Source organism: Oryzias latipes, chromosome 2, assembly GCF_002234675.1.
Source record: "Oryzias latipes chromosome 2, ASM223467v1".
Taxonomy (NCBI): domain Eukaryota; kingdom Metazoa; phylum Chordata; class Actinopteri; order Beloniformes; family Adrianichthyidae; genus Oryzias; species Oryzias latipes.
In genome coordinates this window covers 10,066,590-10,082,308 of record NC_019860.2, presented here as the reverse complement: position 1 = coordinate 10,082,308, position 15,719 = coordinate 10,066,590, and the positions used below count along the sequence as shown (strand labels likewise).

The following is a 15,719-nucleotide window of genomic DNA, read 5'->3' as shown; positions in this document are numbered from 1 at the left end:
GGTATTCTCTTTTAAGTTAATGTACTCATGATGCTGTTGTACAGAGATCTTAAGCCACATTGTAATTAAAGCACTGTTTAGACCTTCCTTTACAGTACCCTATACGGGCTTGTAATTGATTTGCCCACCTGTACCCACCTAAAGGGGAAGTTTTGATGAAGCCATAAGCATTATCAACCCCAACAATCCCTGAAGATGAACTCAGATTGGCCAATGGAGGACTTGAGAGATTCTGAGATGTCCGAGCAGATTGAACATTCCTGAAATAACAACACTTTTCGCTTAAAAGTTTTTATTCAAATATTTCCACAGAAACAGATGAAGTTGGACCACCAAAAAATGTGGAAGCAAGAGAAATATTGATCAACACAGCTTATCAGTGAATGCTGTTAATGATGAGACAAACTGTCCACCACAAACTTAACAACAGACTCCAACTGCTGGTTTTGAGTCCTAGCAGAAAAAGCTTAAAAGGCCAGCACATCACACAACGTCTAAAAAGGAAATGACAAAAAAGAAAGAGGCTTAAAAGAACAACCCAAAAAGGAAAAATTCACCAAAAAGATTTCAACTTTGTTACTGCTGTTACTTCTTCACAACAGAGTGACATGTTTTTTACTGTATGTGCTTTTCTTATTTTGGTTTAAACACTTCCTCCAGGGCTGTAACTCCCATCACAGATGGATATCAGAGCTTTCATCTGCAGAAAAAAATATACACCAACATTAAAACTGAATGGATAAAGAGGAACAATGATTCATTATGTGAGATAATGAGAGGTTCTACATTTCATAATAAGTGCAGTGTTACTCACTTATTGCAGGGAGAAGTGTAATCAGTGACCGCCTCATCACCTGAAACGTAAAGTGAAAAACATCAGAAAGGAAACAACAACAGTCAAAGATGGAGTCAGCAGAGAGTCGTACTTGTCTGATAGTAATCGTAGACTTTGACCACGGCTGGTTTCAGGTTTCCGACCTGCTGATCCTCCTCCAGGATCACATCGAAAGTCTCTTTCTGACCCTTCTTTAACTGCAAAGTACAAACAGGGACACATGCATGAGAATACAAAACAACCAAATGCTTCATGAACCACAAAGCTTCAAAGCTTCTTACCCCGTCCAGGTAGATGTTGATGTAACCTTCCTCTACGTCCACACGCTTCACCAAGCGGCTTTCCTTCAGCTGTGACACAAACACACATGTTGTCAACACAAATAAGAAAAGCTAGTCTGGACTAGCAAGGATGTTGTCTCACCATTTTCAAAGAGTTGTCCTGCAGAATGTAACCAGACAGCAGCTTAATGTTGATCACCACCATGTTGGTTTCCTCTCGTCTGCCCTGAAACCTGTGGGAATCAAACCCAGCAGAACTCTCAAACAGAACCAGAACATCTAAAGAGGCATTATGCTTTTGATACACTTTGGGTTTAAAGATGATTTCTACTTACTCAACGTGCACAAAGAGCATGAACTCTGGTCGGGGAATGTCACATCGACCACTAGTGTTGGTAGAGATTTGAAAGGCAGAAAAGTCGGAAGGAGGGGGGATGTTGTAGAACAAAGAGATCTGGAAAGACAACATTTAAACCATCAACAGCACATTCTCTGAACACATGGACTTCCATGACTGTGATTGATTTCTACTTGTCTGTACCTGTGGCAGCACACAACTCTGACCCTCAGCTTTAATTGTGTACTCTCCAGGAATCTCAGTCAGTTTCTCCTCTTGGTAAAGCAGTCTGTTGTCCTTATTTACAGTGAAGTATTTGTTCAGACCACCCACTGAAGTCACAGTGACTGTAGTACTGCCTTCCAGACTGAAGGTGGCAGTAGCATACTTGGCCAGAGCTTGGAGGGCCACGACTGTGTCCTGTGCAGCAAAAAAGTTGCAGTGAGGGACTGCTCTTCAAGCCTCTTTGTTAGCGCCACATGAATGTAGGAGGAGCTACCTGTGTGGACGAGAAGCCGCCAAACGGATTCTGCTGCTGAGCGAGCCAATACACGATGCCGGCGGCATAATCCAAACCAAAGCCTGGCAGAGATGGACCGGAAAGCAGAGCCAAGAGCACATAGGATGTCATCTCCACCTCCACTGAGTCCAGTCCTGTTTCAGGAGCACCATCTCTCTTCCAGTGACGAGTACCTCCTGGAATCCAAAAACAAATGATTTTCATGTGGGTCATCCCATCTATCCTGCTTTCATTTGAAGTCATAGTATTAAATAACAAATAAAACAGTATAAAATCTGCAGAGCTCCATCAAGGTGGGGGTCATATTTGTGATGATTCTTTTTATTAGCCACTTCTTAGAGTTGGGCAGATGACTTTATAATTCAGAGCCAAGTTATTTTTTTTTTCCATTTTACCAATATCACATTGTCTGCGACATGTCTTTTAAGCAGCTTTTTGCCACTGTTGAAAGTCTTGATCTTCTGTCTTACCTTCATTGATGGACTTCTGGTCCAGGAGGGTGACGAGTTTGCTCCTCATGTCCTGGTCTCCAGCCAGGGTGTAGGTGTAGGACAGCAGGGCGACGGTGTACAGATTGGTTATTTTACCCGACACTGCAGTTCTCAGACATTTCAGGCAGTTCTGAACCACTGGATTCTGGGTAAAAATGCACACGACAAGGTGAAGTTTAGTCCATGAAGATTAACAATAGTGAATGAATAATGCATTATATTTATACAGATTATGTGTACTTGTGTCTTGCAACTTGCATCCCATTCATGTCAGTCCCTTGACATCAATACCAGATGAACAAAACAGAATTCTACACTGCCAGTCTAGTTGTTTAATCACATAGATTAAAGACTAAAATTACAATAATTTAAAAGGGCCCTCATTAAACACCTGATTGGACAGATTTTAACCTTGTGAGATTTCAGGAACGGTAGTATATTTTTTGTAAAGGAATAACAACCCCATGTGAGAGTTAATAGTAATTTTCAATGGACAATCTCTACAGATAGGGTTTAATAAAACCCCAACATGAAACAAACAACATCTGAAGAAACTAAAATGGGATTTTTCTATAATTTGACACTTCACTTTGAGGATTTGCATCATTGTATTTTAAATATATGGACCCTTGTAGTCATGCCTCTAAAGAAGAATTAATCTTCTAACTATTTAGCAGGCTCAATGTACTGAAACTGACATTTTTGAGCTTGTAAGATATTTTAAACATTCTGTTTCTTTTTTTGTACAATGATAAGAAATTATTGCTTTTCAAGTTTCACAACAAATATTTCAAAGACTTTTTTTCCAGTTGAGTTAGTAGGGGTTAGGTTTAGGGCTCACTGTGGCGTTTCCATCCAGCTCCAGCATGGCAGCAGCAACGTAGGCCGTCAGGGACACGTCATTACTCACTCCCCCCTGGAAATGGGACAGGCGTGACAAAATATACTTTGAAAATATTTTTTAGTTACATGAATGAACCCAAAACAATCACAGTTTAATTGAAGTTCCAAACCTTCATGCCGTTGTGGAAGAGTTTCCCAACAGACTGAATGCATCCATCAAGCTTCTGGAGTCCAGACAGCCAAGTTCTGGCATCTTCGATGTACGTCTGGTCCACAAAGATGTACTGTTTTGCAGCGTTGAAGGATTTCATGACAAAAGTGGTGAGCCTACAGAAAGAGAAGTCAAAATACACATCACACGAAAGGTGGTTAAAGTGGAAAGCAAGTGCATCAGAAAATATGATGGTCCAACATCCTCAGCTCATGACAGGCTAACAGAATATTGAAATCTCCTGGATAGTAAACAAACAAAAAAATAAGTTTAAACAATACCATAAAACCTTAACATTCAAGGAAGGACTTTGTAACTATGGCATTTTTGATCTAACTGGGATTCTATATTCATTTGTTGCAACATATTTATTGGACAACATATCTGTCATGTGGAGTTCCACAAGGCTTTGTGTCAGGCCCCATTAAGTTTTTACTTGTTGAAGCAAAGACCATGTTCATTTCAATCATTACTGTTGTCACTACATCTGTGATTTACATCAAATCTTATTCTTGAATTATTTCCAAAGAAGTTAAGATCACAAATGCTAACATCAACATTAGTTTATTGTATTTATTTTGGTGCTCAGATATCAATCTCAAATGGATTTTGTTTCATTTTTAGGCTTTTATTTTTAACAACATTTGAACCCTAATCCTTAGTCACTTGCACCTGTTCGGGTGTTGTCCCATACAAGTGCTGAGGGTTTGGGGGTTTTCCGGGCCCATGGAGGGTCATGGAGCAGAGCAGCTTCATCTTAAGGGAACCGCAGGTGTGTCTTGCAGTTCCCTTGAGGCTCGTATGGACACCTCAAGGGACAAGAAAATGGAAAGTACCATTGTTGTGTGTGATGAATGTATTGTGAAGTATTTGTAAGCCTAAAGTAAGTTGGTGATGCTGCTGTATGATCCTCTTACATCACACTCTAGTCATTGGTAAAGTGCAAGTACTGGCCCATAATGACCCCAGGCAAAGGCTACCTGCACATGCTGTGAAGGTGTTATGCACGTACCTGTAGGATGTCCACACAAACTACCATCTGATTGTCTAATTTCCTAATTAGAGGAGAGATTATTATTGATTGTGGTTTGTGCCCAGACAGAATTCTATGACACCAAGTCTTTCGTATACTTGAATAGAGCTTTGAAAGTAAAAGCCTGGAGCAAGATCCACTTCAACATTTAACCCTTTCAACAGTAGGTGGCGGACATGTGCTAGTAAACAGTAGAAAAATCAGATGAAGGCCCTCCCTGTTTGTCCAGTGTATACAGGGGTTATAAACACATTCAAGGACCCGTGTTTAGCACATTCTTGAACATGTCACATGCCTGCTGTGTACATAACTTAGGGCTTCAAAATGTGACATGACTACTTTCTTGCCTCCTCCATAGAGCCTTGATGGTTGAATAATGTCAGTGAAGTCACACAGTAAAAAAGATACAATGAAAATAAACACAGAAACTTCCTCACCAGGTGTTTCCAGATCGGTCACTCATTCCAAAAGGGCTGTAGGAACCATCATAACGCTTGTAACTGAGCTCCCTCTGATATCCTAAATGCACACAAGTAAAAATTCAGTTGTTATTCTGCTTTTTCTGACATTTCTATCAAAACATAAAAACATATGGAGGAGTTTTTGGTGACTCTCACCGCTCTCCAAGTAGCCTACAGCCATCTTCCAAGTTGACTCTTTCAGCTGACCAGTGCTCTTCAGATAGTCGAGGATAAAGATGTTCGGAGCAAACAGCAACATGTTTTGTTCTCCACAGCCATACGGCATGGCCAAGAGTTTGTCTAGGTTCTTCATGGCCCGGCCCATCAGATCACCTGTAAAACCCAGAAGAGACGTCAGAAAATCCTAGACTGGTTCTGGCTCTCTCCATCCACTTCTGAACATGTTTTACTGACCCACAACAGACACAGATGCTCTCTCTGATCCATTCACAAAATCTTCAGGAAGCTCAAGAGAGATTTTCTTACTCACTGGTCCTTCTAACAAGAGCAGAGAGAGAGAAAAAAATCAGAAGACTTTAAAAAATGTATGTATTTTTCCCAAATACAGTCAAAATTGCGATCATTTTAAGAAAATGTCCAAATGATCCATTTCCGTCTTACTTGCAGGACACAGGAGAGCGTTGTGGCTGACCATCTGTGGGACTCCTTCAGCCTAGCAGAAAGAATGAAAAATCAGACCTTCATGTAAGAATACTATCAGTTCAACTATCAATAGATAGAAATTCAAATTCAAATTCAAATTCAAAAAGAAATTCAGCGCACATTTGGGATTATTGGTGTTTAGCTGTAAGAACCTGATTTTTTAGGGAGGGTACTAACCTCTACCAGAAGCGTGGTAATCACAGTGTCGACCTGACCCATGGTGGGGACTGTGACCACCTCTGTGCCACATTTCTTGTTGCTCTTCTCAGCCTCAGCGCTAACCTTCAGAGTCACATCACCTGTTGGCACAAAAGCATTGTTTGCCAATGAATGTCCTTTTCTCAGTCACAGACACAGGAAAGCCTCTTTCCATTTCCCTGCAGTTTGGTGGTTCCTTCACACATTCTCTAAAGATCTTCAAGAACAGGACCTTGAAGGACTAAAACTAAAGGGGGAGTGTTTGTTTGGAGATTGTACTCGTGTTTGTCCATCCAACACTACCTAGAGCAGTTGGCGTCACAATCCAGGAGAAGGTCTTGCTCTCCTCTGCACACAGACACACACTGCTGTAGACGCAGCCATCACAGTTCTTGAAGGTGAACTGATCAGACTTGACCAAAGTTGCCTTCACCTGCAAAGGAAAGAAAAAATTCAGATCAGAAGAAGAATACACAGATTCAAGAATTGATCAAAACAAAAACAGATTCTTTTTTGAGAACCGAGGAAACTGTTTACCATGATGCATTTGGGGAGGTAGTTGAAGACGGTGGCTTTGAGAGTGAACACCTCTCCTCTGACGACAGAGTAGGGCAGAGTGAGGCTGACAAAGAAAGGCTGGAAAGCTGTTAGTCTAACGTTGGGAGCAACGCCAAAGCCAGCAGGAGACACACAGAAAGCTCCGGCTGCCCACTTAGTGATGGTGTCAGGGACGGACTTCACCAAACTGGTCGATCCACTGGATCTGCATCAAAGAACCAACAAGATGTCAAATGGAGATAGATTCCCAATTCCTTTCATGAAGAAAATCATGCATCAAACCTTTGACTTACTCATATTGGCCCTTCTTGTTTAAGACATTAAACAGAGTTACATTAAACATGACACCCTTTGTGGTTTTGATGCAAGAATATAATGGCACAACAAGTTGGCTGTGATCTCCTCATTGACTATAGGGAGTTAAAGTGTTGCTGCAGCAAACACAAACCCATACCATGAATCCTCCACCACCATCCTCAGTTAAACAAAACATGCTATTCTACCCCTAAAATAGAATTTTTCATCTCAAGAGTGTGACTTAGGCCGTTTTATTGTGCCTAAGTAATGAGTCAATGGGATTTAGGCAATTTTATAAGCATTTCATGATGGATGCTGATTCGTGAATTAGATATTTTTTCTTTTTTTTCAGATTTCGCGGTTATTTCCATTATTTAGGGCTTTTCCCATATTGGTAGGTAAAAACTGTTACTATGCTAAACACTAGGCTAAAAATGTTCCATAAGATTTCATCTTTTGATCATTTCTTTTGTTAAAAATGAAAAAAGTAAAAATAGCTTTTAGTGGCTTTTAGAAGTGAAATTATGACTTATCAAACAATGTTTGAATGAACAGTAGGATTTTGATGTCTCATTTTCTCAGCAGTACATAATTCAATTATCATTTTCATACTGTATTACAATCTACAAGCTGAAAAGAATCCCAAAAGACCCTGTTCATATCTGTGCTTTTTAGTTAGATGTTATATGAGTTACCATAACATGATTTAACTGGTGTAATAGTAAGCTTTTCTGCTATGTCTTAAGGCAACTTGCAAACCATTATGGGAATCCTAAATGTAGCTTAATAAAATAGACAAGATGATAGCAAGATAATGTTTCTCATAGTAATCATACCTTTTTAAAGAGTCATACGGCCAGTCTTACGTCACCACTTAGGTCACAAAAATTAACATAAAACAAAAGATGTTGTTGAGGGTTCCTGGTGCAGATCAACATTTTTCTACCAACTGAAGCTTAAAGATGGAAAAAAACATGAAAAAAAATGGTTGAACAATCTCACTGAGTGTGAAAAACATGCACCGGCCCCATCTAAACCTGGACATAACAGAGACAAGCAGATAAAGGTTGAACCTGAAGTCAAGGATTTCATTAAAAATGGCTTGAGGGACCTGCCCAGTGTTGATTCACACTATACTGCAGAAGCAGAGCTAGAAGTTCCTTTACCCAGGTAAAACCATCTCCAAACCACATTGTGAGTACTAACAGAAGGCTGCTTCTTGAGTGAGGGCTGTTGGAGTCCAATATTTCACAACGTTTTCTGTGAGAACTATTGTGTATTTATTTTGCGAAAAGATCATTGGGACTTTTGTGTTTCATTAAAACACAGGAATATTAGTAGGGATGTATTTGACTGATGTGTCTCCAAGAAGATGAAGCAAGGCAAGAGAAGTCTCAGGGCAAGGATTCTGTCAATGATGAGAACTTTCTTTGGGCAATGAACTTGCAAGCTGTGCTACTGTGTCCAAAAACCCAAGCCAGCAGTCTAAAATGCTAATCTAAACTGCCATACCTTCATCCTGTTTAACTTGGGTTCAAAGAAAGCTACTGCTACATTTGGGACAAATCAGAAGGTGACCAGTGTAGTGAGGTATTTGCTCATCTTTAGTATTGTCATTTTGAAGGTCTCATCAAAGGCTTTCCATAACTCAAGGAGATCATGGTGTGAAGTGATGGTTGCCGTTATCACAATCCCAATGCGTGTGTGGCGAAAGCAAACTCTGAGCTTGCAAAGAAATATGGGGTACTAATAACTCAGAAATACCTTGTTGAGGGTCTTCCGAATGAAGTGTGAAATAATTCATAATACTATTGAAAAAAAATAGATAGCAGATATTTTCACCCCAATGTAATTACATTTCCAAGTAAGTAAGTATAATTGCAAGTATAAGCCTAACCCCTTAACATGTGAAAGTGCGCAAGCACAATGGGTTCCTGTAACTTAATAGATCTTTCTTCAGGCGACAGGCGAAAAAGCTTGATATCCAACTGTTCAATTTAGCAGTGATGGCAAGGTCCATTGAGACTGTCCCTCTCAGAAGCCTCTGTGTGAAAAGAACTGCCATAAAGGATACAGATGTCAAATGGGTCATTGGTATGGATACAATTGTTTCTGTGTGCTTTGACGATCAAGAAGAAAGTTCTAGAATCTCCAGTCAATGAAACCCATCAATTCTTTCACAATTTCCCACACTAATAGGCATTAGACAAAAACCCCACAATGAAAAGCTGGAAAGAGAATTGAATAATTGCTCATTCCTCCTAAGCATTATGTTCACTTAGTTTGTTAGTAATGTTTTATTCATAATAGAATAGAAGGCTTCAAATTGCCTGAATCACAAAGGCATGATTAAAAATTGGCCTAAGTCATTTAATTCTCCCATGTTCCATGTTTGGGTAACTTTGTTGATTGTATGTCAACAGGCATCTGTTTTCATAGCTAAATTTGATTAAAGTTTTTAGCAACTATTATATATTCAAATAGCTGTTTAGGTTTTTGCATTTCCTGAAATATGTGAAAACATGACTCATGCAATTATTTTAAGAAGGTGATGATAAGCAACAATTAGACAATTTAGAGTTTCTTTTACCCCACAGAAACCAGGTCCCAGATCCAGGTTTCAGGGAAATATGTTCTTATGGTCTCCGTTTTCTCTCCCTCTGGTGCTGGGGCTGGCATGCTCATCCCTGACTGCATACCAAATATCTCTAAAGGCCAAGTTGAAAGAGCACAAAAGAAAACAATAAACCCACTTTAAGAAGAAGCTCAACACATTTTTGGTTTGCTTGTTGGTTGATGAACAAGCATCTTTGCATGTTTCAAGAATTACTATTCAAATATTTTTGCGCCGTTTACCATTACTTCAAAAAAATGTCTCCTACCAGGTGCATAGGTACAGCAAGATCTGGGTGCTCTCACATCAGAGTTTGTAATTATTTTGATCCCAATGTTCTGAAGAAGAAAAAACCAAAAGAACAGCAAAGGGTCAAGAACGCTTATATGAATCAACTTGAAATTAGGCACAGAGTAAAAAAACAGCAGGACTCAAACGTTACTGGTATGATTGGATGGACATGTTTTGACATCAAAAGATACATAAACAATATGATCACATTTTGTGATTCACATCAGAAAAGGAAAGGGAGTCCGAAAGCAAACTCAACTTGATCTAAAACTGCATAAAATAAAATGAAACTCCAAAAATTTGAATAATTATGCTTGAACCTTAGTAATATTTGCTGAAATTAATAAGAAAAGTAAATGACTTTACTTTGAAGATGGTGTAAACATCATTGCCCTTTTTAAAGGGAGAATGGTGTGAAACCGTATCACGTCGACCTCTGGGCAGGAGTGCGGGCTCCAGTGGAATCGGTCTTGGCCATGGTCTAGAAAAGCAGTGGTTGAAGGGGTGGTCCTTAACCTGATAGTCATATCCCCACATTTTCTTGATGGGCAGCTGGTTGTAGACCTGTAAGCAAACCAGACCATGAATCTGGAGAAAACAGTACTAACTCTGAGGTCAAAGTGCAGAAATATTGGGGGGAAATTCGTACATAGTCAACTGTGAGCTCCTCCTCTGACTTGAGAAGGAGGACGCTCTGGTCAATGGCTCTGACAGAGCAGAGGGAGCCAGACCGAGCCCGCAGAGTCAATGTGGTCTTTGCTCCTGGAAGCTCCTGGACAGCCGAGAACTTCAAGGTCACCTGCACAGGAGACAAAGAAGATAGTTCAAACACAGCACATCAAGTCCCGACTTTTAAGGAGTCCAGTTTAAAATGACATTCAGTACCTTGTTGTTGAGGCAAAGCTGAATGGGGAAGTCCCTGCTGTCTGCAACAACTTCTCCACTTGATATCATTGTGTAAACCACCACCTGGGCAATTGGAGCCAGGTCTGTGACATTGGCGAGGGGGATCTTTATCGTTCCTTTGATGACTGGAGAAACATTTAAAAATAAAGCCATCTATCTGAGTTCTCCCAACACTATGATGCAATACATTAGGTAAAGTTTTGTCATTCAAATTGCTCAAACTTATCATTAGCTTGATGTTAGAATATAATCTTAGACTCAAAACTTAGGTTTGTACCTGTTCTATCTTTAACCGCCACTTGGACAGTGCCCTGCTGCACAATGGAACCTTTGGACTGCACCTACAGAGAAAAACAACACGACAAAAATGACTTGGGATTTAATGCATGTTTTGATAGTAATTGAACCTTTTAGCTAAGGTTCTAGATTACATTATGGGATGTTGTATCACTTGGTTAAACTCTAAAATAACAAAATGAGATGAACTTACCAGGTAATAGAAGTTAAGAAATCGTTGCCCTTTCTGTAGATCCTCCCCCTGGATGATGTATTGAGCCAGCAGGAATCCATTTTTCTTGCATGGTATATCCACGGTGTTCTCACTAAACCCCACAAAGCTCTTGCTCTGAGAGTAAAATCTTTTAACACACTGGTAGTCCGTCCCATAGTCAGGAAACCGTACTTCAGGAACAGTTTGTTCATTTTTTCTTTTTATTATGGTGGTTGCCTGTTAAGACAACAAGATCCAACACTAGAGTTATACTGTGATATACTCCTTTCATATCTTCCTTTTGGATTATTGGTCCAACATCAGACCCGTTTAGTGCAGAAAGCAACAAGCAACTGCAAAAGGTCACCACTAACCGACAGAGAGACTGATTCCGACCACGAGGATGTGTCCAGAGAAAACACAGCGATTCCTTTCTGATCTGTATAGAGGGTGAATTCTAGTGAGTCTACAACATACAAGTAGACTGCTTGGTTTGCGATGGGACTGCCATCTGCACCAGTCACTTTGATCTGCAAAAAAAGAAAGAAAGATTGAAGTAAAAAAAGAGATTGCTTTGACATAATTACTTGAAGCTAAATGCTTCACAAAGGGGTGAGGGTTATTTGTTAGGTAAACATGTGGGCCTTCATGATTATTCCAGGTGTCAAAGGTCAAAAGATGGATTAACTAACAAGGTTCTGAACCAAAGGTGTTAGCAGCACACTGATTTTCCAAAGCTTCAATGCTGAAGTAAACCCAGAGAAACATCAAACTTTAAAAACAGAACAAAATGCTTCTGTGATTGACAGTCCTGATTAATAGGTTGGATGGGGTTGTTGACCCACCAAATGGTTCCTAAGAACAGTTGCAGCCCACTTCTCCCCCAGAGGATAGCTAAAACCCATCCAGCCCTTTTCCACATCTGCTTAATTCTTTTTGGGTTCATGGGGTTGCTAGAGCTTTATCCCAGCCTCTGTTTGACAAAGGCAGGGTACAAGTTGAGTTGTTGAAAAGTAAAATGGGAAAAACAACTAGCAGGGTTTTGTACAAAGGGAGTCATCTTGTACAAAGTATCAAACATTCTAGTAAAACATGTGACCTAATTCAAGTCATCTGGTGTGATTTTCAAAATATACTTGCATGCTAATGATTACCTTTCCCTCGAGCGGGAGGCCCGGCTTGTAAGAAGAGGGTAGGTCCTCAAAGGAGACGGTTCTGATCTGAGTGGTGAAGCTGGCACTTCCACTGGCCTTAAGAATGACACCTGTGTGACAGCAGACAGATCAAAGCTTATTAGGAGTTAGTGCTAGTAGCTCGAACAGCAAAACCCAGGTGTGCCACAACATACCTGTACCAAACTCCTCTAGTTCAGCCTTCACCTCAAATGAGTCAAAATCGTTGTATGTATTCATGGCAAAGCCTGCCAAGGCTACGTTTTGTGTGGCGCATCCATTTTTAGCAGTCTGCAGATTTTTTTTTTAAAAAGGTGAGTTTTCAGATATGTGACGTTCAAGGACATTAAGTAAAATAGTTCATATGAATACTCACAGAAAGTTCGAATGTCTTGCAGATGTAATCCTGTTTTGGGGACGGCAACCAAGAATACTGGTTTAAATGTCTGCAAAACTCAGCTTTGACTGAGCCCAGAACTGGTTTCCCATAGGTGTATCTGCGCTAACACATTTTGTTTTAAATTACCTATATACAAAAATAACCCATTAAGCATTTTTAATTATTGACGGACACTCACTTTCCGCAGATCTTCAGTGTTACTTCATCATCCAGGATGGTGATCACACTGGGCAGGTTTACAGTCACTTCAAACTTTGGCAAAACTATTGCAGACAAAACATAAAAGTTATGATTGAGGAAACTGATGGCATTTTATTGCTAGACTATACCTCTCACTAGTCTTTACCATATTCTTTGATCTCAAAGTTGTGGGAAATCGTTTCTCCTTTGTCTGTCTTAGCAGATATCACATAGATTCCTTGTGCAGCTTCAGCAATGGTGGGGTGAGAAAGGTCAAGAATGCCTCTGTCAATGGACTTGTCCAACCATTGAGCGATGCGGTTTGAGTTGGGATCCTGTTTTAAAAAATGAATGCTTATAAAAAAATGTTCAATCAAAAATTTCGAGTTTTTGTGTTTTTAAATGTGTACTAAGCCCTTTGTGCATCTTTGATCAACACTAACACAGTAGGGCAGCACTAAGTTAACTTTGCCAGGAAGGCTAAAGCAATGAAAGTAACTGGAGCCGGTACAGATTTTTGATAAAACCACTAGGTCCAATCAAGTAAGTTATGGAACCACATTGTTAAGCAAGTTCAATTGATAGTTAAACAAGAACTAACTAGTTACAAATGTGACCTGTGATTAAAGAAGTCTTTTAGATCATGTATAAAGTACAGCATGACGCAAATGTGCACAGATGTGCTGATGGTTCAAGTATCTTAGTCGGTTTGTCTTTTCAAGTTGATTCAGTGATGAGAGATGATTCTCAAATTTTCTAAACAGATCAGTTGGCCTTTACACAGAAACATCTGTTCATTTTTTAGCTGGATCGGAAATATATTATTATTTTAAAAAACGTTTTTAAAGATTTTTAGACCAACTCTCACAAATTAAACTTTAGTATTATTTACAGATATTGATGCACTTTGCATCTCACTTCATTTGCCCACTTTATCATCAATCTAATAAACGTGATTCTGGGAAATTTTCACCGACTCGACTGAAAGCAAACTCATTCTTTCTCTTTGTAAAAAGCACAGCAGATTATCAACAATAAGTAGATTGCACACATTTAAATATATATATATATATATATATTTTACCTTAATGTGATTTTAGCAATACTGCAGTTTGTTAAAATATCCTTTGCTTAGGCTACTTTTGTACGTGCCCTACATAGACTCAAATTCTATCTGTTCATGTCTGGCCTGGAAAACTCTGGTCAGATCTTCCCATCTAGTCACCCCAGTTATGGCTGTACTGTCTGGATGCAATTTCTTACCTCAATTGTGACTTCTTTATACTGAAAGAGAAGAAATAAATTAGTCATTATTTAACCAATATACACCATCAGTTAACAAAAACAACATTTAACGTTATATAACTTATTAAAGTACAGTCAAGCACCTTAAGCTGGTTACAAATCACAGACGGCTTCATATAAAATGTTCTAGCTCCGCCCCTGGGCAGCAGTAACAGACCCATACTAAAAAACACTCAAAATAAAAGCCAAAATCTCACCATGCGGTTGACGGGAATAAAGTTGGTATCCATGGAGACAATCCGGAACTGAACTTTAGAGAAAGAAAAAGAAAAAATCTCATCATTATAAATAAAATACTGCACAGATGAATCATTGGCAAGTTTTACATGGATGTATTTTTCAACAGGTTTGTCAACTGTTTGTTAATGGTGTTGCTGGTTTGAGGTTTAGTTATTTCAACAATAAAAAATGTATTTATTGGTTCGACAAACATTGTGTCATTTGTATGTCACTGGGAAACCAATTATTGGGCCATAATGTAGGAGATGGAAGTCTGAAAGCAGTTAGGCATCACACTCACATGTTTACATACAGGGTTAAAACAAAAAACTGTATAAAGTTCAGAACTCACTCACCGGTCTGTCCAGGCTTGTAGATGGGTTTGTCTGTCTGGACAATGTGGACAAAAGCAGGAGGTTCTATCAGGACTTTGGTTTCCTGGTTCAGTGAGTCCATCTTACCCTGAATTTTCACACTGATGGATGCCACAGTTGTGCTGGACACTATAGGGACCTGCAAAACCAGCAAACATTTAAAACATTAGAGTGGTAGATTCACACAAAAAAAAATTTTGTAGCTAAATCTTTCCAAAAACAAACACAACAACCATAGAATGCAAACATCTACACTGCAAAACCAGCAAGATGTTTTTTATTGGTTCACCCTATTGGCTGAAATAATAAATCAACATACTTCTTTGTTATTTTATTTATGTCCTGGATGGTTAGTCTCAAATTGGTTCTTACAGACCAACTTTTTTTGTTGGATGGGAATCTTAAACCTGAAATCATACGTACTTAACCCTGTAACACTGGAGCTGTCGCCAGTGAAAGAAAATAATAAACACACTTAGAACTACTATAACTCTTCAAATGTTGACACATTTAACGTAGTTCCAACAGATTCAGAAGCGGAGACAATTTCTTTGTGGCTGTAAGGAACAATGCACTGCTTTTTCTAAGCTTCAGAATCTGTTGGAATTACATTTATTGAGTTAAACTTGAAGACTTATAGCTATTCAAAGAACGCCAATTCTGGACCAAAAGCGCCGGTGTTGATGGGTTAATGTCAGCTCTTGCTTCAAACACATTAAAAAAAAATCCGCCTGGACAAAGAAAGGACAGATTTTAACAATCATTATGGATTACAAGTACTTTTATTATCTTGTTTTCTGCCTCTGAAGGTCACTTCATGAGAAATATATCAATTGAGAATTGCTGATGTAGCATTGAATTTAAAAAGACTTCAAGAAATTAAAAAACAAACCAGAAGCGGAAAGCAGTGGTAGATTTCAGTTCTAAAAGACAGCTGCCCGATCTTCGTACTAGAAGAGTCCAGATCCAGGGTGATGGTCAAGGAGGCGGGCTCTGTAGGGGTTTGGATCAGAGCGCACAAGGTCTCCTTGTTTCCTGCT

The 15,719-nt window shown here is 39.3% G+C and overlaps 1 protein-coding gene across 1 annotated transcript in view; it reads right to left on the bottom strand.

Annotated features, from left to right (window-relative positions):
- Positions 1 to 289: 289 nt before the first annotated feature.
- The window catches only part of LOC101161037 (alpha-2-macroglobulin-like protein 1), an 88,938-nt gene continuing 73,508 nt past the window's right edge, over positions 290 to 15,719 (bottom strand). The window contains exons 34-36 of the mRNA XM_023961770.1: positions 927 to 1,032; positions 815 to 854; positions 290 to 700 (exon numbers count right to left, since the gene is read on the bottom strand). Of these exons, the coding sequence (XP_023817538.1) occupies positions 697 to 700; positions 815 to 854; positions 927 to 1,032 (150 nt within the window). The 3' untranslated portion in view covers positions 290 to 696. The remainder of the gene's footprint in view (positions 701 to 814; positions 855 to 926; positions 1,033 to 15,719) is intronic.